This window comes from Pristis pectinata, chromosome 11 (assembly GCF_009764475.1).
Source record: "Pristis pectinata isolate sPriPec2 chromosome 11, sPriPec2.1.pri, whole genome shotgun sequence".
Classification (NCBI taxonomy): Eukaryota; Metazoa; Chordata; class Chondrichthyes; order Rhinopristiformes; family Pristidae; genus Pristis; species Pristis pectinata.
Window position 1 is genome coordinate 30762806 of NC_067415.1, and position 24954 is coordinate 30787759.

Genomic DNA, 24954 nt, shown 5'->3' on the forward strand with positions numbered 1-24954 from the left:
GGCTTAGCTTATTCTTCCAATCGATTTGGAAGATTTTGTGCAGATATTGGTGGTATCTCTCCAGTGCCTGCTCCGGGTAATTCAAGTGTCAGAACAAACGAGGGCGGGGATTACTGCTGTCTAGTAGACTGAGTTTGAGGTCTTGAATTTCAAACAGCTTTTCTTCAGTCAGCCAAAGGTTGTGCTGGCACATGAAAAGCAATGGTAGATTTCATCACTGATGTCTGACTTCACCAAAAGATGGCTCCTGAAATGAGAAGTGGCCCATGGTTTTTAGAATCTGGCCATAAAGAGGGTGGTGCTGTGCAGCAGGAGCATGTTGTTAGAGGACATTTGTTTTACAGATGTGTAAAACTCATCCTTTTATGATACAGTGAACAAGTTGAAGAGGACTTGGAGGTTGCCCTCGTACACAAAGTGTCACCTGTGTACCACAGCTCAGCTACTGAGGTTGGGGTGATCTTGGTCTGGACTGGAGATGATGAAGTTGAAAAGTTTCCCCTTTGTCCTGAGGATTGGTTGCATTCCAGTCAACTTTTATCTATCCCTTTGTTACATACAGATTTGACTATTCAGAATGCACTCTTTGCTGGCTTCTCTTGTTCTACTTTAAATAGAGGTTGTCCATGACCCAATTGTACTATAATTGCTACTCTCAAGTTCCTCTAAGGTATCACTCCATCTATAGTTTCCTTCAGCCTTTCAAACTCTGAGATTTTGGCTTCTTGAACATTCCCATTGGTGAGCATGCCTCTAACTGCCAAGGTCTGGAATTCCCTCGCAAAACCGGGAGAACTCCAACTGTTCAAGAAAGTAGCTCGCCAGCACCTTCTCAAAGGCAAGTAGGGATGGGAAATATGCCCAATCTGGTAAACGAATGAAAATAAAACCACATCGGTGCAGAATAGATAGGCACTGTGGCTGTTGATAATTAGGTGTCTTTAAGTTGTTTGTGTTGTCTCTTAGACCATAACTTCAAATCAAGCAATTCCCATGAAAAATGCAGACACCGCCTTGCAGAGTGGTTGCCGATCCGCCTGGATGCGCTGTAGGCGCCTTGGAACCCTGGCTGTTGAGCGGAAGGCGCATGCGCGGGTTCCAGCCGTTTGCTGCCGAGTTTCCTTGAAACCGCCCGTGGCCGGCGCGCGCGAAATTCAAGCGGAGCCTCCGGGCGGGACTTCCGGTTGGTGCGTCTGAACACGAATAAGGTTCTGTGAGGGCGACCGTTAAGTCGGTAAAAATCACCAGCTTCTGACTTGTAAGTAGTTGTTGACCGGAGTGTGCCAGATTTTTATTGTTTTATACGGTTTATTGGGCGGTTAAAATCGGATTGAACCACTCCATCCATTCTGCTCCCCGATGGCCCAGACTCATGAACAGAAACCACCAGCTGTTCGGCTTGTGGTTACTGGGCCCACTTGTAAATAGAGAGGACCCAGCCGGAGTTTGCTCTGAGACCCTCACGTAAATAAAGTTAGAGTGCACAAAAAAATGCCCATAATCTTGTGAGGAGTTTGATCTGGGAAATAGGAGCTGAAGAGTGGGGTAACGTTTGTTTACAGTCCTCGGCTTTTCATATATGTCAATCATTTGGGTGATTTGCCTGTGAAGAAATTTGTAGCTGACTCGTTTTATTTATTTAGTGTGTGGCTGTTGCTGGCATTTATGGCCTTTTCCTGATTGCCCCCTGAAGTTGATGGTGATTTGTCTTCCTGTATAGCTGCTGTCCATTCGGTTAGAATCAGAAAATCATTACAAAGGAGGAGGCTGTTTGGCCCAAATTTGTCCCTGCCTGGCAATGCAGTCAGCCCTATTCTCCCACTCTCCCTGTACTCCTGCAAACGGCACAGAAGCAGGCCCTTCGGCCCACCATGTCCATGCTTTAATGACTATATTTAGCCCACTCAGTAGTCTTTAGGACCTGTTGGGCTCTGTTTCCAACACCTTGCAGATGGAATTCCAGATGTACCCCCTCTGTGTACAAAGAATGCCTCGTCACTGATACATTAATTCTGTATCCCATATCTTCAAGTTACCCAAAATCTGGAATAGTTTCTCTCAATTTGTCCACTTTAAATTTGTCAAGATCTTGCCCAGCTCCCATCAGCCTCCTAACAAGAGACCATCTAGCTTTTCTAGTACAATCTTGTTGCTGAAAACCCTCATCTCTGAAATCATTCCAGTGTTGTCTTTCCTAAAATGTGGTGGCAGAACCAGACACGATACTCCATTTGAAAAACACCATGATGCTAGAGGAACTCAGCAGGCCAGGCAGTTTCCGTGGAGAAAAGCAGGCAGTCAACGTTTTGGGTCAGGACCCTTCAGAATTGAAGATAGGAAAAGGGGAAGCAGAGCAGTGATAGATAGACAAAAGAGGGGAGGCGGGGTGGGCACAAGGTGGTGGTAGGCAGGTGCGGGGAGGAGGGGAGAGCAGATCCACTGGGGGATGGGTCAAAGGTAAGGAGAAAAAAGGGGAGAAAAGAGAGAGCGACTAGGAAAGGGAAGAAAAGAAGGGGTACGGTTGGGGGGCAGTGTGGGGGGGGGGGGAAGGTGGTTGAGGTGATTACTTAAAGTGGGAGAATTCAATGTTCATGCCATTAGGCTGCAAGGTTCCAGAAAATGAGGTGCTGTTCCTCCAGTTTGTGCTTGGACTTCTCCTGGCAGTGGAGGAGGCCGAGGACTGACGTACCTGGGGGAGTTGAAGTGACTGGCAACAGGGAGATGCAGATCACAGTTATGGAAGGAGTGCAGGTGTTCTGCGAAACAGTCACCTCATCTGCATTTGGTCTCGCCAGTGTAGAGAAGGCCACACTTGGAGCACCGAATGCATTAGATGATATTAAGACAGTTGCAGATAAATCTCTGTCTCATCTAAAAGGACTGTTTGGGGACCCTGGATGGAGGTGGTGTAGGGGCAGGTGTTGCACCCATGGTGGGACAATGGAAAGTCCCTGGGGTGGGGAGGGAGGAGTGAACTAGGGAGTCACGGTGAGAGCGATCCCTGCGAAAGGCAGAAAGGGGTGGGGAGGGGAAGATGTGCTTGGTGGGGGGGTCCCGTTGGAGGTGGCGGAGAATGATGTGTTGGATATGTAGGCTGGTAGGATGAAATGTGAGAACAAGGGGGACCCTATCCCTGTTGGGTCTGGGAGGAGTGGGGGTGAGAGCAGAGGTGCGGGAAATGGCAGAGATGTGGGTGTGAGCTCTCTCAACCACAGTAGGGTGGAAGCCATGGTTAGTAAAGAAATTGGACATCTCGGGTTTCCTAGAGTGGAAAGCTCATCATGGGAGCAGATGTGGCAGAGTCAGATAAATTGAGAAAAAGGGATGGCGAACTTGCAAGAGACCAGGTGGGAGGAGCTGTAATAGAGGTAGCTGTGGGCATCAGTGGGTTTGTAGAAGATGTCGGTGGATAAGGAATCTCCTGAGATGGAAAGATCGAGGGAGAGGTATCAGAGATAGTCCAAGTGAATTGGAGAGCAGGGTGAGGTGAAAATTAGTGGCAAAATTTATGAAACTGTCGAGTTCTGCATGGGTGCAAGAGGTGGCACCAATGCAGTCGTCGATATAGTGGAGAAAGAGTTGGGGAATGGGACCGGAGTAGGCTTGGAACAGAGACTGTAAAACATAGCCACTGAAGAGGCAGGCATAGCTGGGGCCCATGCGATTGCCCATGGCTATGCCCTTGGTCTATAGAAAGTGAGAAGAATCGAAAGTGAAGTTGTTTAGAGTGAGGACAAGTTCAGAAGAGTGTTAGTGGAAGGGGACTGGTTCTGTCTCTGGTCGAGAAAGAAGCAGAAGGCAGTGAGGCCATCATGATGGGGAATGGAGGTATATAGGGACTGCATGTCCATGGTGAAGATGAGGTTGTGCATGCCAGAGAATTTAAATCTATGGAAGAGTTGGTGAGCATGTGATATGTCACGGATGTAGGTGGGAAGGGATTGGACCAGAAGGGACAGGATAGTGTCCAGGTATGAGGATACAAGCTCAGTGGGGCAAGAGCATGAGAAGACAATAGGTCAGCCAGGACAGTCCTCCTTGTGAATTTTGGGGAGAAGATAGAAACGGGCAGTCCTAGGTTGGTAGCTGTGGGGGTGAGATCTCCTGAGGTGATGAGGTCGGAGATGGTGAGAGAGATAATGTCCTGGTGGTCCTTAGTGAGGACCAAGGACTCCATTTGGCAGACACAAAACCAGTGTTTTACAAAGATCAACATTCCCTCTCTGCTTTTGTCTCTGTTTCTAAAGCTGAGGATCTCATATGTTTTACTAACTGCCTGTCAATATTTCTTGCGATTTTCAAATATTTTTGCACATAGAAGCTCTGTTTCTTTACATCCATTAGAACTGTGTTTTTAGTCTACATTTATGCCTATTTATTTTTCTGCCAAAATATATCAATTCACCCTCCACTTTTAAGTTCCACTGAAACATGTCTGCCAGCCTAATTACTATCTTCCTCATTGTTCACCACTGTTCCAAGTTTTTGTGTCAGCTGTAAGTTTTGACCTTTTAATTGGCACACATATCCAACTCATTAATATATATAAAGAAAGCAAAGATTCCTAACACTGACCCATGAGGAACAGTCAGAAGAACGATTATTTATTATGACTGCGAGTTGCTTTTGAACCAATTTCTTATTGATGCTGCTGCTGACCCATGGGCCTAATTTCTGGCAAGTGCTTTAAGAAAAAAGTTTGAGTTTTAACCCAGCTACAATAAAGGAACGATATGTGTATTGTCATTATTATTATTTCTAACATAATTATAAATAAGTTAGTTAATAGAGGAAGAAATGCTTTATTTATATAAAAAGATAAATTCCAAAGTGCATTAGAGCCAATGAGTCCATTTTGAAGTTGAGTTACTTTTGGAATTTAAGAAATGTGGCAGCCAATTTGAGCGTAGCAATGAGAGGTAATAACAAGATGATCTGTTTTAGTGAGTTAAGTTTGACTGATGATTATTGGCAATGACACAAGGAAATGCACTAAAATAGGACTTTGAAATCTATTACAACTTTTATAGTTAGAAAAACATTGATTAATCGGGAACCTTATTTGTTAAAGGGATGTTATGTGAGTTCGACTTTAATTTTTTTGAAGAGATAGCAAGGAGGCTGGATAAAGCTAGCACATTTGGTGTGCTGTGACAAGTCTGGCTGGAATTTTGGCAAGGTTCCATATTCCAGAGTGGTCAGGAGTACAGAAGTTGCATCCAAAATTAGCTCAGTTGCAAAGGTTAAAAGGTTGAAACGCTGTTTCCAGGGGAGTTCCATATTGGTGAATTGGTTTATTATTGTCACAGGTACAGTAAAAAAACGTTTTGCATGCCATCCATACAGATCATTTCATTACATCAGTACATCAAGGTAGTACAAGGGAAAAGCAGTAACAGAATGCAGAATATCGCGTTACAGTTACAGAGAAAGTGCAGTGCAGGCAGACAATAAGGTGCAAGGCCATGACAAGGTAGATTGTGAGGTCAAGAGTCTATTTTGTCGTATGAGGGGACTGCTCAATAGTCATAACAGCGCAAAAAAAGCTGTCCTTGAGCCTGGTGGTATATGCTTTCAGGCTTTTGTATCTTTTGCCTGATGGGAAGGGGGAGAAGAGAGAATGTCCAGGGTGGGAGGGGTCTTTGATTATGTTGGCTGCTTTACCGAAGCAGCAAGAAGTATAGACAGTCCATAGAGGGGAGGCTGTTTTTCATGATTTACTGAGCTGTGTCCACACCTCTCTGCAGTTTCTTGCAGTCTCAGGCAGAGCAGTTGCTGTCCCAAGGTGTTGATGTATTTGGATAGGATGCTTTCTATTGTACATCTATAAAAATTGGTGAGGGTAAATGGGGAGATGCCGAATTTCTTTAGCATCCTGAGGAAGTAGAGGCGCTGATGCACTTTCTTGGCCATGGCGTCTACGTGGTTGGACCAGGACTGTCTATAGGTGATGTTTATTCCTAGGAACTTGAAGCACTCAACCATCTCGACCCCAGCACCATTGATGTAAACGGGAGCGTGTGCACCGCCCCACTTCCTGAAGTCTTAGTACTAAACTTAGTACCATGTATAACGACACCAAAAAAAATTACAGAAAGGTTTATAATTAAGAAGAAAGCTATGAACTGTCAGCTGGCTGAAAATATGAAAAATAGAATTCAGTGCAGAGATGTATAGGGAATTGCATTTTGTGAGAGGGCATGGTGGGTGGGGTGTCGGGTAGTGCAAACATGGCAAAGGAATTCATAATGGACAGAATGTAGCTGTCCGTGAATATTCTTTTTGAAAGAAACTGCCAGTGTTCTGACATTTGAACAGAAGTCCTAGAATGACTGACAACTTTGGGGAACCAAATCCCTCCGTTACTTAGTTCCACATGTACTGAAAATCAGAGATGTTTAAAAATGTTAAAATCCATATTATTGTTGATAGAGACAAAGCTTGACCCCCCCCCCCCCAACTTTGCCTTGTGTGAAAGCGAGTCAGCAGCATTTCAAGGAAAAGGCCTATGCTGCCCAGTCATCATTCAGATTTCATTACCTCGTTCAGAAGCCCAACAAAATTGATCTCCAGCATGTGCATGAGGTAAATATGGAGACTGTTGGTGCTGATCTCAGGCACTGGACCTGATCCAGCAGGAACCAGCATGGTGATTAGAAACGAACAGAAGGATCTAGGAGTATATGTTCCAACTTCTGAAAGTAACTAAAATTGTAGATGAAATTCTTAAGAATGTATGTAGAATAATGTTCTTTATTTGTCAACACAAAAAACATATTAGAAGGAAGTCTCAGTGGAACTGAATAAAATATTGGATAGGCATACTGGAGTACTGTATGCAGTTTTGTTCATAGTGCAATCATAATGTGTCTGCAATAGGAAGCATGCAGAGGAGATTTAAGACATTGCTAGGACTCATGGAATTTTAACTGTAGGAAAAGTGTGGTAATGGTTTCCATGGTTGTGAGGAATTTGTAGGTGCCGAATTGCATTTTAGTTAGACCATGCAAGTGCTTGCCTTCAGCAAGGTTGTATTTAACAGAAAAGTCAAGAAATAACCATGTATGATCCTGAAACAGAACTCTTAACAAGTTGAATGGAAATTTCTGTATCTGGTACTGAATTCATATTATATTAAAATTTATATATGGTTGAATCTCCTAAGTGGAGAAGGCAGCATGATCACAAGTGTCCTATTGTTACAACCAAAATTATTCTCGGCTTCCATGTATGAAAAATTGTTTTTAATTTTTATTGTAGTTTGCTTCCAACAGAGATGGATGTAACAGCTAATTTTTTCACCAAGTTGAGAATACTTGCAGTAAACTTGGAGAAAGAGACCAAATATTTGGATTATGCTTTGAATAATGATTATGGTAAGCAAGTTAATTAATACTTTGCAAAGATGAATTTGTCTGTTCTGCTGAAATGACTTTATAGATTATAGATGTCTTGATAACCTCTTTTGAAATTTCCAATTAAAACAAGTAGATATTTTGTATAGAATTTCCCACTTAGGTGAGAATGCTCATCTAGTTTAATGCAAATGGGACAAAGGACATAAATTTTATTCTTTATACTATAATGTATATCATCCCTATTAGTGATGTTGCATACATATGAATTAGGAACAGAAGTAAGCATGCATCCAATGAACTTACTCCAAAATTCATTAAGATCACAACTGACCTGATTGTAGCCTCAACTCCACACTTCTACCTATTCCCGTTAAACTTTCTCTCTCTGCTCCTGTTGCTCTCTCTGTATTCAGTCTGTCTCGAGTTGAGAAAGACTCAATGTAACTGAAGCATAATCCCCCCAATTTCCCTAGCAATAAATGATATTGTTCTGTGAGTTTTCCTAATTAATGTTGTACCTATACGCTTGCCTTTTGCAAATACTGCACTAAGATATTTAAGATATTTATTTATTTAGTCTTTAAGATATTTATTTATTAGTCTTAGTATTTGTGTACATCGAAGCACACAGTGAAATACATCTTTTTGCATTGATAAGAATGTGCTGGGGGCAGCCCGCAAGTGTCGCCACTCTTCCAGCGCTAACATAGCATGCCCATAGCTCCTAACCTGTACGTCTTAGGAATGTGGGAGGAAACTGGAGCACCCAGAGGGAAACCCACGCAGACACAGGGAGAATGTACAAACTCCTTACAGGCAGCAGCGGGAATTGAACCCAGGTCGCTGACGCTGTAATAGCGTTACACTAAATGCTATGCTACCAGCTACCCATTTCCTTCTGTAATGCAGAACTCTTGCCATTTAAGCTGAATTTTTATTTTTCTGCCAAAATTAACAATTTTGCATTTTCCAGATTAGATTCCATTTGTCAAATCTTTAACAACCCATTTAACCTATCTGTTGGCCCTCTCCCTCTTCTTGACCCAAAGCGTTTATTTCCCTCCATTGATGCTGCCTGACCTGCTGAGTTCCTCCAGCATTTTGTGTGTATAACCTATCTATATCCCTCTTTTCTCTTTGCAACGTACCTTCCTACCTTTGTGTCAACAATAAACTTACCAACCATTGCTGCCTTCAACATTGTTTACATCAATTGTGACAGGTTGAGCCCTGAGCGCAGAACTTGTTACAACTGCCAGCCTTCTATTTCCTGATAGCCAACCAATCTTCAAACCATGCCAGTATGTTACCTCAGAGCATGAGTTTTATTTTTCATTATATTGTTTGATGTGGCACCTTATCAAGTGTTTTCTGCAAATCTTAGTGCATCCACCTTCCCCCCGCCCCCCCCCCCCCAACCACAACACTTGTTACTGCTTCAAAGAACTACAATAAATTGGTCAAATGTAAATTTTCTTTTACAAAACCCTGTCGACATTGCCTGATTATTTTTAATTTTTCCAAGTGCCCTGCTGTAACAGCTTCAATAATAGCTTCTAACAGTTTGCCAATGACTGATGTTAAGCTAACTGCCCTTGTTTCTCTATCCTTTCTTGAATAAAGTGATGGATTGAGGGATACTGAAAGCAATTAAATGTAACCATCTTGGAATCCATGGAATTTTGGAAAATTAAAATCAACATATCAACTATTTAATTAACTATTTCATTTAAGACACTAGGATGAAGTTCATTAGGATCTGGGTACTTGACAGTCAGCACCTCCAACAGTTTGCTCATTTTCACTTTCCTGGTGACCAATTTCCCTGGGTTCCTCCTTCCTTTCCAATTCTGATTCACAGCTATTTCTGGGATGTTGCCTCTTTTATATTGAAGTATGAGGCAAAATGCCACTTTAATTTATCTACCATCTCCTTATTTTCCAGTATTTATTTCCTTGACTTTCTATAAGACCAATGCTCACTTTGTCTTTTCTTTTTAATTATCCATTGAAACTCTACTCATTTTTATATTTCTGGCTAACTTTATCATTCTCTATTATTGTTTTAGTCATACTTTGTCTTTTTATATTCTAATCAATCTTCAGCAATTATATGTTTTCTCTTTAATTTTGTGCTGCAGGGGGATGTTGAGTTTACCCATACTGTTCCAATGCAGTGTATTACTTTATGGCTTCTAGTAGAAAGGATCTTAAGGAGAAAAGTTGCAAAGAAATTGCAGAAATATATAAAAGCCATAGCAATAATAATAGGGGACTTCTGCAATGAAAATTTAGATTAAGGTAGCAATACATAACGAGCAAAGAAGGGAGAAATAGGTTGTCACAGTCTTTTTCCCAGGGTAGGGGAGTGCGAAACTAGAGGGCATAGGTTTAAGGTGAGAGGGGAGTGACTTAAAGACGACTTGAGGGGCAAGTTTTTCATACAGTAGATAGAGGGTATATGAATGAAGCTGCCAGAGGAAGTGGTAAAAGTGGATACAAGTACAATTTAAAAAACATTTAGACAAGTTCATGGATAGAAGAGGTTTAGAGGGATATAGACCAAATGCAAGCAAATGGGACTAGCTCAGGAACACATCTTGGTTGGCATGGACAAGTTGGGCAGAAGGGCCTCTTTCCGTGCTGTATAACTCTATGAAGGAGCCAAAACCTAACGTTTTATTTCTGTCATGTGAAGATCATGAAGAAGCTGCTCCCATGAAGATCCTTCATGAATTACATTCAGAAGTTAGAAATATTAAGGTAAATATTAAGTTGAGCATATATTCAAATTGTAGATCAACTAGGTTGGAAGTTTTACTTCTAATTCTAACTATTTTGCATGAAGTTCATCTGTTGCATGTAGTTTTTAACTGCATTTCCCCTAACCTTTTACTTCGGCTTGCTAGGAGATAATTATTTTAAAGTATCTTAATTACTGCTATTAATTATTTGAGTCTGTTGTCAACAGTTGTGATTCTTGCAAGTTGCATATGATGGTCAAGGTTTCAAATATGCAGCGGTTTCAGAATTTTTTTTAAACTAATATACAGCTTTCACTTTGAGAAGGCCACAACATAACTCAATGTGGCTATTAGTTTGTTGATTATTTGCATGTTAACATGAACTATTTTCTGTACTCTACACACACTTCGAGTTATTTTATATGTGCAATTTTTGTGATCTGGATATCACTGGCAAGGCAAGTGTTTATTGGTGCTAAAAGCAGATAGTAACTAGTGGAAATAAAGTTTAAAAATCAGACTGACAAATTTGTTAAGTCAATGGGTATCCACTGGGCAGGATCGTAAACTGCTCAAAAAGCTGCCTTTATATTAAAACTATATTAAGGCATGTGGTAAAACTCAGTTGATTGTCATTGGCTACATGTTTGAATTGTCTTGTACCTCTTTTTGAACCTCTAAATAAATGGAATTTAACTTAATACTGGTCAATACCTTCTGAATATTTTTTTGCTTCCTCTATAAAGGCAGATCTTCATAAAAAATTAGAAACTCTTGAAACAGAAAACAGAGAGAACAGTATATTAATTAGAGCTTTCCAGACCCTGCATCAGAAGAATAGTGCAGACCTTGAGGAAATCGAAGAACACTTTCAAAATTACGGGTATGAGCCCTTGCATAAAAAAGATGAAGGTATGTGAATAAATGAGAACCGAATTTAACTCAGTTGCTGTTGCATTGTGCTCTGTGTGTCCTAGAATGTTGTTGCAGCATACTACTGTAATTAAATAGTAATATACAGAAATTTAAATATTAAGGCTACAAATTAAATGACCTGCTATTAATATTCTGAAAACTAAATAAAACTGCAGATACTGGAAATCTAAAATAAAAACAAAATGCTGGAAACATTCATCAGATGATGCAGTGTGTGAAAGAGGTACCAAGACATTCAATATGACAGGTGGTGTGAATCTATTTTTTCAAAGTCATAAGTACCCTACCCATTATAACAATTAAAAATCCAGAGAAATTCACAACTGATGTAGTCACTGGATTTTTGTATATGGAAATATGAGGTTTAACATCTGTTTGATGCCTCCTTTACCAAATTGGTAAAATTCACTGTCACAGGAATTATGTGGGTGGGGGGGACTTTTTTTTTCAACTCTCATTTCTTGATGCATGTGCAGATGACATAGCTTCGTGTTATGGAAAATTGCGATATGACTCTTTGCTAGAAACGTAATCCCATCCCTGTAAAGCAGGGATTCTAGAGCAAAATATAAAAATCAAACCACTTCTGCAGCAACTAAAGTATGTTGCAAGTTTCAGCTTTTATAAATAGCTCCATTTTCCCTCTTGTAACCCTTTTAGCTTCTGAGTTTTGTATTCTTCATAGAAATTTGCACCTGCATATAATTTCATACAATTCCAACCAGTTAATTACAAAAGTCTTTAGGAATCTGGAGGTGTGAGAGTCTATAATTATTATTAAAACATTTTGCTTCATACTATTACCAGTACATTATTTTCCATTCTAAGCAACAGATCAACTAAAATTAATTCAGGAACTCGTAACTAGTGTTAATGAGGGTGGAAGCGACATTGGTGGATATTACGATTTCTTACTTTTATTTTACCTTTTACAAGAGAAATTATGGGATGCTATAACCTCCCAAAATTGCAATAGCTGCTTCAACCACTGAGGAGAAAGGTAGCCAGCAATTAGAAATGGCACCACCTCCCAGTTTCCCTGTTAAATTGTACTGTTCATGACTTGGCAATACATTGGTGTTTCTACATCATTGCTAGGATAAAATTATGGAACTCCCTGTCTTAGAACTTCCTCTCATTTACTCTCTGGAATAGTGGAGAATTGCCATTAATTTAAACTAATATTAAATTAATAACTACAAATATTTACAAAAGAACTAGCATTGTGCAATGAAGCTTTTCTTGCAATGGATTTCTCTGCAAAGCCAGACAGCTTCTGGAAGCCTGGTTACATGCTACATTTCCACGGAGTACATGTCCAATAGTACATAATGTTGCACTCTGTACCTCACTATGAGAATGCTTTTACCACATGGACTGCAGCAATTCGTGAAGACCTTTCCATACAGTCACAGTTGGGCAAGGATGGGCAATATTTGCCTATTCTGCTAGCAGTGCCCACCTCCTATAAATAAGATTATCTGAGACCAACCTTAATTTTTTAGGAAATTATGGGCCATTTAATACACCTTTGTCTTGTGTGAACTAAAGTAATAAAAGATGCTTAAGAGAATTCATTGCGGGGTTTTTATTTGAAGTATAGATCTCCCTGCAATTGCCAGCTGCCAATTATAACATCTTTCTTTTAGTAGTGGAACTGTCATTGCAGTTTTTTTTGTTTTAAGTTGGCAAGTTCGAAATGGCATATTTTAATATTAGAGGGAATAAACATTTTGCTTTTAATCAGTACGAGTACCTAATGTGCAGAAATTAATTTGCTTTCAAAATATAATTAACCTTATCTAAGATTTTTCCACCTAATCTCTTTTGTAGTCTCCCAATCCTTGCAGCAAACTTATAAATGGCTCATTACCTACAAAATAGGTAAAGTCACAGAACTGTACAGCACAGAAATGGACACTTCAGTCCACCAGGTCCATCTATGCAAATTTTTTGTCCGTCTACACTAATCCCATTTGCCCACATTAGGTCAGTATCCTTCTATGCCCTGCCTATTAAAGTGCCTGTCTAAATGTAGTAATTGTATCTGACTCCAGCACCTCCTTTGACTGGGTTCCAATATAAATCACTTTCTTTGTGGAGAAAAAAAACCTTGCTGTTTAGATCCTCTCACCTTAAACCCATACCCTCTTGTTTTCAATGGCCCTATGATGGGAAAAAGATTCTATCTACCCTATCTATGCCTCTTATAATTTTATGTACCTCTTTCAGGTCACCCCTCAGCCTCCTTCACTCCAGGGAAAATAAACCCAACCTATTCAGTCCTCTAGTCCAGGCCACATCCTCCGCACTCTCTCCAGCACAACTATATCCTTCCTATAGTGTGGCAACCAGAACTGCATGTTATACTCCAAGTGCAGTCTAAACAGTGTTTTGTAAGGTTGCAAAATAAGTCCCAACTTCTTATTTTCTATACTGGACTAAGAAAGCAAGCATGCCGTATACCCACTTTACAAACCTATCTACCTGTGTTACCATTATCAAGGAACTATGGACTTGAACCCTATGGTCCCTCTGTTCATTGACATTCCTTAGTGCCCTACCATTTACTGTATATCTCCTACCCCTATTTGACTTCCCAAAATACATCACCTTGTACTTGTCAGGATTAAATTCCATTTGCCAGCATTGCCAAATTTCCATCTGATGTGTCATGCTGTAGCCTTAGGCAACCTTCCATGCTATCCACAACAGCACCAATTTTCATGTCATTTGCAAACTTACTAATCATATATCCTACATTCACATCCAAGTTGTTAATATATATAATAAACAATAAGAGTCCCTTGCAGTACACCACTGGTCACAGAATCCAATCAGAAAGCATCAGCCCTATCCTCTGCCTCCTATAGTCAAGAATACCCTCTTCCTCTCATCACCAAGGTATTTGGGCAATATTCACAAAGTTAAAGTTAAATCTTCAGACTGTGTTTATAATGCTATAATGTGATGCCACTGGTAGTTGAATGAGTTACCATCATTCACTCTTTGGATATTACTTAAATATCTCCATTGGCCAATAATATGGAGGGGTATCTTGCGCCCGGTCGAATCAGGAGATTTCCTGAAGATGAGCCTCAATGCTTTGAGGCAAAGGGAAGTAGGCAATATCTGAATAAAATGTTTTTTTTTCCTTCTCCAAGAACTACAGGTGAAACTGATGGAAACCGAAACTGAAGTGGCTGAAAATTCTGAACCTGAGCCTGAATCAAAAAGTGATGAAGTTACTACTCCATCACATGAGAAGCCTTCACTGAATGACCCTTTGCGTACCCCCCAGCTTGAAGATTTTGGACTTGGTCATTTAATGTTTCAAAGTGCTTGGGGAGTACCAGAATGTCCCCTGCCTTCAGATCCCAAAGTAGCTCAGGAATTCTCTGGAAATTGCAATATGCATTCTTCCACATTTCAAGATCCAATTAGGCCAAAGACACCAAAGCGCACATTGCAGCTGGGTGATGATATGCTTCTTACTCCCAAAATGGAAAGTTTTGAAATTATTGAACATACAGGCTGTGTCAATGACTTTACTTTGGCACTGTATAATAAACGTGACCAACTGAAGATCAACAGGTAAATTTTAAACATTTTCCCAAGAAAAATTAGTTCACCCTTCTGTATTTGGTTTCCAATGATGTATGTGGTTTTCAACAATTCAACAATAATGACTGGGTTTTTTTTAGAAATATTTAATTAGTGAGGATTTTACACCAAACCAAACTTAAACACTAAGTCTCTTTCAAATAGAATTTGTATACTTAAGGATTTGTACTGTTGCCCATATTTTTTAATTTTTTTTTAATTTAAATTTTATTTACAGCATGGTAATAGACCCTTCCGCCCCAACTAGTCCGCGCCGCCCATTTTAAACCCAGTTAAGCTACCCGTACGTCTTTGCAATGTGGGAGGAAACCGGAGCACCCGGAGGAAACCCTCGCAGACACGGGAGAACATACAAACTCCTTACAGACAGCGACAGGAATCGAACACTGATCGCTGGCGCTGTAATAGCATCGCACTAACCGCTACAATAACAGTGGTATTGCATTTTTGATTTCTGCAATGAACATTAAAACATTATGCAATTTTCTTCCCTTGGCAAAACAAATTTACATGAGCATTTGTAGCACCTTAACTTGACAGAATTGGTTTTATCATAATGTCATGGGCAGTACTAATGGGTTCTTCAGAGTAACTTGCTTCTCAGCATTTGTAACTCTGAGGGGGACAAAAAAATCACGTTTCCATTCTTCCTAAGGAAAAAAATGAGTGTTACTGAATAAATGATTTTGCCAATGAGTGTATTGACCTCATTTGTCAGTTTAATCTTTAAAGATGTTTCTCTTTTTTTTTTGTTCCTTCCACTATCTTCTTCCCTTCCCCACCCCCAAACAAAATGGTTTCCAGTTGTAATCCTCTACCAACTGCAGAAGATCATCCACAGAAAGCCTCCTCATCAAAACAGATTGTACAGAATGACTTTTTGCCTTGCATGTCACACCAATCAGTGCTAAATGGTAAGTATTAGGCAATACATTTTAAAGTCATTGATTAAAAACTAAAACTGTTAATCGAATCCAAAGGGACTGCTTGTGGGGTCCCAAATTAATTTAAAATATGCATGAATATGCCAAATAAATTTAATACAGACAAATGTGAAGTATTGCATGTAGGAACAGATCATAAATTCACGAATCCATCTCAGCTCAATATTCATCATGTCCACTCTGGATTTAAGCTATTTTATTCTAAATTAGTCATGGTATTAAGTATGATAAAGCCAAGATGAAAACATTAGTGTTTTGTTCGAGCCCCACCTTCAATGCTCTGCCTGGCTGTGGTAACTAAGAGTCTTCTGAGACATCGAACCCTCATTCATTCTTAAAATCAAAAACCTTAGTATAGAGAAAACATTGATATTTGCTAGCATTTCAGTCTTAAATTTGTGACAAGTAGTCATGATTCTTATGCATGTGCCAGATTGGATAGATTCATTCAAGGGTATGTGATTTGAAAGAGATGGTAGTAAAAGTGGACCTATATGCAGTAATGATTAAGAGAAATCCCCACACAACCATCAACAGATGAGCATTGGAGGCAAAGATTCTGAAATCAGAGTTGTACAGCAAAGAAACGAGCCCTTTGGCCCACCCCATCCATTCCAACCATCAGGTACCCATCTGTACTAATCCCATTTATCAGCACTTCACTCATAGCCTTCTATTCCTTGACGATTCAAGTACTCGTCTAGGTAGTTCTTAAATGTGAGACGCTCTGCTTCCACCACCCTCTCAGGCAGTGCTTCCTAAACTTCAACCACTCTTTAGGAGAAAAAAAATTTTCCTTGGACTCCCTACCTTATACCTATGCCCTTTGGCTAGAGACGTCTCTGCAATGGGGAAATGTTTACTACTGACTACCCTATCTACACCCCTATCAAGTACCCACTTGCCTTCTCCACTCCAAGGAAAACCCATCCTATCCATAATTGAGACACTCCATCCCAAGCAACATCCTGGTGAATCTCCTCTCACCCTTTAGCAACTTCTAACAAGTGATGCCATTTCACAGTTATTGATCTTCGTGATTATCATCCTAGAAATAGCAGGAAATCTTCTGCCAGTTTTCCTTCAAAAGCTGTAGGTAATATGAGCTGGAGATATGAAAAGGAAATATCCAAGATAGATTACCATTTATACTTTGATTATCTCCTGACTTACATCATCTTATTTGTAGAAATGTTTAAATGAAGACCTTTTGATCCTGCATTTTATCTCTCCCATTCCTCTCTTTTCTCTCCCCTCCCCCCCCCCCCCCGCCCCATCCTCTCATTTGTTCAATTAGCACTGGGTCATTTTCCCCCTTTCCTGGTTATAAATAATTATTTACCATGTGATTTACAATTCAATGGTAAAGTTTATAAAGGTGGAACAAAGAAGTATGCCTATAAATCATCCTCCAATATACCCAAGGTATTTTTGAAAGACTTGTTTGTTAAAAGTGACCTCCTTGTTATATTTTTTATTATTTCCATATTCTTTCTAATAAAATATTCCTTGCTCACAATCCAAAGTTCTTTCCTTCTGCTCTTTCATAAAATAGTACTCCAGTTTGAGTTTCAAATTATGCATCCTAAGTGTATAGATAAATATAACATTCCTGTCTAGAAAACTTATTATATTTTCATATTTTAGCAGATATGTTAGATTCTCCTTTGCCTCCTGTGTTCTGTACACCTGGTTTGAAAATACATAAATATAACTGCCAAGTTCCAATGGATGAAGACAGAAAATCAGATGGTTCAATTCCTTCACCAGTACTACCAAATTTTGAAACACCCTGGCTGAAAAAGCAATGTACTGTGAGTATAGTTTTTGCCAAATGGAAAAGTAGCTGTGCAAGCAATTGTTCATATTGTTTCACAAATCTGCAATTTATGGTTAATGCCAATTGAATATTTATTTGTAATGCTTTTTAATTAGATTCTGTCAGCGTTCTGCAATCACCATCCTTAATCATTTTTTTAAATCTGACTGACTGCTTGGCTGCTCAGGAAATAAAAACACATGTCCTTTTATGTGTGTGTATATATACTAAAAAATTGTTAACAGAGTTATCAACTAGTATAACTGTCTATTACTCCAAGTATATTTTTATCAGCACATATTATGATGACCTGTCATGAATACAACGTTATGACTGTTCATATCCACTGGAATCTCTATCCTGGCCTCATTGTTTAAATCTAATTTAATCAATTAATGTCCTAATAGTCTCAATCATAAGAAAATAGATAAAATGGATCATTGATGAATTAAGTAGTGGCAGTTGCAGTAAGCTGGCAGCCAATGCTCTCTTTGTGATGACTGTTGCAGACCTTGGTGGAACTAGGGACAAAAGAACTTGAGGTCTAGAGATGAGACTGACTGTCCAAGGCTATAGATGTTTGGTGTTCTTTCTTTCTGGTATGCTGTATGTGAGAAATGGGTTTGACTGAGATTGTGCTGAGATCTGTCATAGACTCAAAAGACTGAATGACCTCAGTCATAAGAAAATGTGGAAATTCACAAATATGATTAGCCACTTGGCCAGTTCAGTGACATCAGCTGCTAAATGCGGGGGATCCTCTTGAAGTCCAACAGCACAAGACAATGGAAAAGGGGGGAGCACTTACCACAGAGACTACTGAACCTTTGTGAGGAGCTTTCTTCTAGATCGTTTGGTAATACAGTGGCTTTATTAACTGTGAATTCTGTGTCATTACAAAATAGGCTTCCCCTACATTTGTATCCACAGGACAGTTTTTCATAGTACATCACTGACCCTTATGATCTGAAACTTGTACTGTTGTACATTGCATCTGTGTTTGTTCCCAAATTGTATTTAATGTATTATTGGAGAATACATGTAATAATTACCACGTTCTTGTAAAATCTCAACATGGAAAATAACACACTGCCATTAAGGCATCAAAGTGGTACGATGTAAGATTGCCTGAACCCCCCCCCACCCATATCACAATATCCCCTAGTCCGCACATAATACCTGCTTATTGGTTATGGAATTATAGACAAGTGTAATTAAAGAACCCAATTGTCACTGAGCTTCACCGAGCCAAAAGAGTAAATGAATTTTTCCTTTTTGGGTAGCAGTGAGAAGAAAAATAACAGGAAGTTAGGCAATCTCACCAGGAAAAATGGTTAATATTAATCAGTTGAATTAAGTACAAGTAATCTCAAGCCCCCTTTAATGGTAGATTGTTATATTTCATATTAAATCTTTCTCTTTAGTCTCAAAATCTTAAAAATGAGGGAACTAAGGCATGTGTACAAGAAGAAACATCAGATGAGCTTGGTTTAGAAGAACCTCAGCCACCAGCTATGAGCTCCGACAATTACTTTCTGAACGGATACTACAAATCGCCATCGCCACCACCAATGATGACTAATTATGAAATTCTTCTTGATACACCAAAAGTCCCAGAAATGACCACGCAAATTCCAAGTGATGTTCTGAAGGTTGGATTTGTTTGTTGTTTTCAAAATTGAATCAAAAATTAACAAAGTGCTGCAAAGTGATTTCAAGCAAAGAGGCTCTCCTAAACTTGCACCATGTATTAAGGCCACAGATGAAACACTAACTAGTTTGGGGTATGTTACTTTAGAAAGGATTTTGAAACTTACAGATATGATCCCATTATGATACGAAAAATTATTAATGGGTTTTGTGCCATAATTGGTTTTAGCAATTCAGTGGAGGACTAAAACTTAAGAACAAAAAGAGTGTGTGAAATATTTTTTAAACTATACCCTTGGTATATAACAGTAAACCTCTGCACAGAGTTAGAAAAATGAAAGTGGAATATCCCTATGAGAAATGAGCATGATACAATTTGACCATTGAATCATAAAGACACAACTTTAGGGAGAAAAACTAGGGAAAAAGTAAAAGATTGAGGCAGAAGAGTGGAACTAAGCTATGCCTTTGCATCTCCACATTCTTGGAAAGCTAAGATAAGATCTTTATTAGTCATGTACATTGAAACACACAGTGAAATACATCTTTTGCGTAGTGATTTTGGGGGGCAGCCCGCAAGTGTCACCACGCTTCCGGCGCCAACATAGCATGCCCATAACTTCCTAACCTGTACGTCTTTGGAATGTGGGAGGAAACTGGTGCACCCAGAGGAAACCCACACAGACACGGGGAGAACGTACAAACTCCTTACAGACAGTGGCCGGATTTGAACCCGGGTCGCTGGCGCTGTGAAGCATTGTGCTAACCACTATGCATTCCATCTTTTGCAAACACAAGGTTGCCCAAAGCTGCTGTCAAGTTCTGTTCACCTTTGCACCCAGTTCAGGATCATGTTGATTTTAAAATTCTAACCCTAGTTTTCAAATCCTTGTGGCCTTGCTCTATCTCGGTAATCCCCAAACAACCTTCTGTATATCTCCAGTTCTGGTTTCTTACACATCCTTTCCTCTGACCACTTTGCTTTCGGCAAATATAACTCTGCTGCCGTGGCCTTAAAGTCCCTCCTTAAATCTTTCTATTTCTTAACCTCTCTCTTTTAGTGTTCTCCTCAAGAGCTTCATTTTTTGATTTCAGCTTTGTTCATCTAATGTCTCCTTGTATGACATTGTTAAATTTAGTTAACACTTGTGCAAAGCATTTTAAGATTTTTTTTATTGTCTACATTGTATAAATATAAGTGGCTAGTGTGTTTAAAAAGCAGTTTCAGGAAACCTAGCACAGATGAGATGGGTGAAACAGCCAACACCTTCTCTGTAAAATTGTATGATTCCATCGATTTTAGCATAATCATAAGCTGTTCCTTGGAATTTGATATCTGTACATTCAAGTAAGAAGTACAACTAATATTACTCTTTTTAAACTCGTAGTTTATAATTTGCTTGGTATAGTAAGCTAACTGTTTAATCTCTGTGCCAGATTCTGTCATTTTATGATGCAAATTTAAGGACTCCTGATGGACATAAATCCAGCAAAGAAAATTTGACTTCTTTTAATCTAATGACTCCTGTACCAAAGAATAAGTTTGAGAAGGAAAATAGGTAAGCAGGAATCATTAATTGAATGATTTAGTTTTATCTTTTAAATGTCTTGCTAATGCATTTAACTGTCAGGAATTTTGATTCGGTAATGCAACTAACATGATTCAGTGCTGCACCTCATCATTTGAACTCATTATCTCTCTGATACAGTGCAGCCTGCTTTTTTTTTATACAGCTTTTGATGAGTAAAGATAATCATGACAGCAAATGCTTCCATTACAGCTGGAATTACAGGAATTTCCATTTGCAGAGGTTAATGACATATCCTGCACATCAATACAAGGCATTAGTGAGGACATCTGTGTTGCAAAACTGCATTAATTTTGCAGTCTCTAATATTGCTATTTGGTCCCAGATAGTTAATTCTCAACTGTATGTTTGGATTATGCCATCTATGTGATCTCGTCCAGTCTTGTGATTCTGAACTCTGTGTTTCTATTATAAGGCTATAAGCTAACAGTTGAGAAGCTTTTTACCAGAATTTAAATGTAGATTAATTTGTCATTCCACCCAAAAGGATACAAGTGTGTGAAGTTTTCCCGTGTGGTATATGTAACCTGTAGTATTCCTTTGCTCTTTTTCCTCTGATGTATTGTGACTAAACTCCTTCATGGGAAAGATCAAGCACAGCCAAACTTAAGCTACAAATCTTGTTCACAAATGCACTTTCAGTTGGAGGGTATACAACTTTTTTAACTAGTTCCTATTTTACAGTAAACATTGATGGAAAATATGTTTAATAGGTATGCTAAGTAGTTGGGATAATATTTCCAAAGAAATTACTGATGGCAAAAATTAGTTGTTCAATGTACAAAGACCTTGGTGGAAAAGTACTGGTGGAGTTTCTTCAATATCATCATCCCTGGCTTTTGTCCTCAAGTATTACTTTCCTTGTACCTTTTATCTCAGTGCCCAATAACTATTTGCATGGTGGCCAGAGTAAAGTTTCAATGGAGTGGTTAATTATAGTATAAGGAATAACTTTGCAATGTGATTCTGTAATTTTATTCAGTGGCCTATCAATGTAGTATTAATGGTTTGGACATGTAGACTTTTAGTCATTTGGAAAAAGTCATGTTCTAATAATCATGTTTATTTTATTTTTCTAGAAAGTGACTGTACATTTAAGTTTTGGTGCAAGAAATTCAAAAATGGGATAATGCATCGGAGTAGTTAGAAAATTCAGAATATGACCAGAAGAGTGGTTCTGGAAGAGGGTCTGTGTCAAGAGTGGAAGTATCAGTAGATCCACATATTCTTAAGTGGTTCATATAAATAGTACTATAGAATAAATGTTCAGTTATTAATGAAGCATAAAAAGTTGTTTCCATATTCTCAGCACATTGCAAGGGTAGATCAAAGAATTACTTTAAAGAGTAATGCACAACTGTTATGTGAAGAAAAATTATTTTTGAGGCTGTATATTGTTGGAGTAACATGCATTACTTGAAGCTAAGTGAGTGATTTTTGACATTCAGTGTGTGATTATGGAATTGATTTCCTTCCCAAATTCAAACAAAATTCTAACACTTTGGACATGGTGATCATAATTTGTGTAAAATTCTTAATTTTTGTACATAAGATTTATATAAAATTAATTGTGTATATTTTCATTAGCAAATAAAAATATTATAGACTTGGATTGCAAAAAGATTTCAAACACTCACTTTAATTGAAGAACCAGGATCAAGAAACAGCCAGGGCAGAAAGTTGGGGAGGAAACCCCAAATCAAACTCATTTCCATGTTTTGTCCTTTCTGCTAATCCAGTAATTCCATTTTTATTTTCCGTTGTTATCCATGTTGTATATTTTTCAACTGGTATCATGCGTGTTAATTAATGTCAAAAGGATTACTACATAATTTAAGCCTTTTTAACTGGCAATCAAACTTTATACAGATGTTATTTCAAGATATCTTTTTAAAAGTTTGAAGATTTATGCTTGTGATCAGGATTTCCTAATGGTTTTTATTTTTCTTGCAATAACTTTGTGGATATTTATCAATATTGTACGGTTAAACTTCTCCATTAAAGCCTATAATAATTTACCAGCTTTTTAACATCATACATTTGGGAGTTTACACTACATAGGTATTGCTTTACTTAGCTGTCATTTCAAATATTGGTAGCAACCAGTGTGCACAATTAACTAATCACTTTGTTTTGGGCTTCCTGTGCTATACCAAGGATACTCTGCACAGTAGAACTAAGAGGAGCTAGTCATTTAGAGAAGCTTAATGGAATTAAACCAAGACAATATAGTTTTATGAAAGGTAGATCATGTTTGAAAAATTTGCTAGAGTTCTTCAAGGATGTAAGCAGAATTGATAGAGGGGAACCTTGTGGATGTGATGTATTTTGATTTCCACAAGGCACTTGGTAAGGTGCCACATTAAAGGCTAATATACTAAAGAGCCATGGCATAGGGGGAAGTATTTTAGCATGGATTGAAGTTTTGTTATCACATAGAAGAGTCAGAATAAATGTATTTTTCAGGTGGAAGGATGTAGTTCTGAGTCTCCACAGATCGGTTCTTGGCGTTGCTTATTTTCTATTTGTATTAATGATCTGAAGAAGGGGGTAGAGTGCAAGACAATTTGCCAATGACACAAAATAGCTGGGAAGGTATGTTGCGATGAGGATATTTAGAGCCTGCAACAGCCTTGTAGGTGTGTTGAATGAGTGGATGAAAATCTGGAATGTAGTTTAGTGTAGGAGAATGCAAGGTCAGGCACTTAAGAGGAGTCAAAAGGCAGATTATTAAACGAATGGAGAAAGATTGTAGATAAATGAAGTACAGAGGGATCTAGGTGTTTTTATGTGCAAATTGCAAAAAGTTAGCAGACAGGTAGAGCAACTAGCATATTGGCCTTTATTGCGCAAGGGCTGGAGTTTAGAAATAGGGAAGCAATGTTTCAATTGTACAGGAAAAATTGGTGAGACTATACCTTGGAGTATTGTGCAGAGTTTTAGTCCCCTTATTTAAGAAAGGTTATACTAGCATTATAAGTGGTCCAAAAGAAATTTACTAACTTAATGCCTGGATAAGAGTTGTTCCTACTATTAGTAGCTAAAGAAACTCAACCAAGGGGCCATAATTACAATATATGGGAGTGCTCATTAAAACTTAGGTGAGTAGGAACTTCTCAGACTGGTGAACCTTTGGAATTGTCTAAGCTGGGTCGTGAAGGCTAGATCATTGGATGTATTTAAAATGGTAATGATTTCTCCAAATCAAGTTTAGCTATGGAAGCTCATGGGTTCAAGCTAGGCTTGTCTCTTTGTTGGATACGTGGATTGATCTCCATGTCCTAGTCAGATATCCTCTCAACATTTTCCCATTAGGTTGATGACTGGACTTTTGCTACTTCGTGTGCTTGTACAGATCTCCAAGTTTATTACTTTTGCTGCCAATTTCTATCCTGGTCTGTATGACACTTGCCTTCCCTTTCTTGATATCGCCATCTCTTAGGGGATAGATTAGCTACCAAAATCCATTATAAGCCAACTGACTCCCATACCTTTCTTGACTACAGCTCCCTTCCCCTCACCAGTAAGAGTTCCATTCCAGTCTGTCATAGCTACTCTGTCTAGGATTTCTACACTAGTGACTTTAGTTAAGAAAGAAGATGTCTATAGTTTTCTAGGATTTCTACACTAGTGACTTTAGTTAAGGAAGAAGATGTCTATAGTTTTCTAAGATAACTGACAGGGCTCTCCACTGCATCTCCTGTTTCCTGCACACAGCTGCTCCCACACCTCTGCTCTCAGCCAGATCAAAGATAGGATTTCCCTTGTTCTCACCTCCAGCTCACCAGCCTCTAATTCATTGAATCATCCTCCATAATTTCTAATCACCTCCAAAAGAATTCCACCCCAGACAGATCTTCCACTTGCCTTGCCTTTTAGCATTTCAAATGGACTGTTCCCTGCTTCCCTCTCCACAAACAAGTCCCCTGGTTGTAGTGTGGTCCCATATGACTTTCAATACCTGCTCTTTTATCTGTACCCTTCTCACAATCCATGTACATAAAGCAGCAATTCACTACCACTTCCAATTTAGTAACCTCTACTTTGGACAGATTGGGTGACCTAATACAGAACAGCTTTGTTTTATCTGGAAGGGTGACTCTGAGCTTCCAGTCTTTAATTCTCTGTCCACCATTCCCACTCTACCCTGCTTTTAACCTCCTACATTGAAGGTAAGAAATCTTAAGTTGCTGCATGGTATCTTTCAGAGGGTGGGGAATGGATATCAATCAAGCACACTGCTTGGGCCCTAGATGGTAATGAGCTGGAATGTTGTTACACTTGTATTCA

The 24954-nt window shown here is 38.9% G+C and overlaps 1 protein-coding gene across 3 annotated transcripts; it reads left to right on the top strand.

The window, feature by feature from the left end:
* Positions 1 to 1193: 1193 nt before the first annotated feature.
* ska3 (spindle and kinetochore associated complex subunit 3) lies at positions 1194 to 24848 on the top strand. Of its 3 annotated transcripts, none has more exons than XM_052026734.1 (10): positions 1194 to 1258; positions 7261 to 7376; positions 10057 to 10121; positions 10849 to 11014; positions 14203 to 14632; positions 15467 to 15576; positions 17254 to 17420; positions 18850 to 19077; positions 20513 to 20634; positions 21744 to 24848. In XM_052026734.1, exons 2-10 carry the CDS (start codon positions 7277 to 7279, stop codon positions 21748 to 21750), a joined length of 1395 nt encoding a protein of 464 aa, XP_051882694.1. In that variant the 5' UTR covers positions 1194 to 1258; positions 7261 to 7276; the 3' UTR covers positions 21751 to 24848. The 3 variants fall into 3 exon arrangements, with proteins under 3 accessions (XP_051882694.1, XP_051882695.1, XP_051882696.1); XM_052026735.1 differs by having other exon boundaries at positions 17257 to 17420; XM_052026736.1 differs by lacking the exon at positions 7261 to 7376.
* Positions 24849 to 24954: the final 106 nt, after the last annotated feature.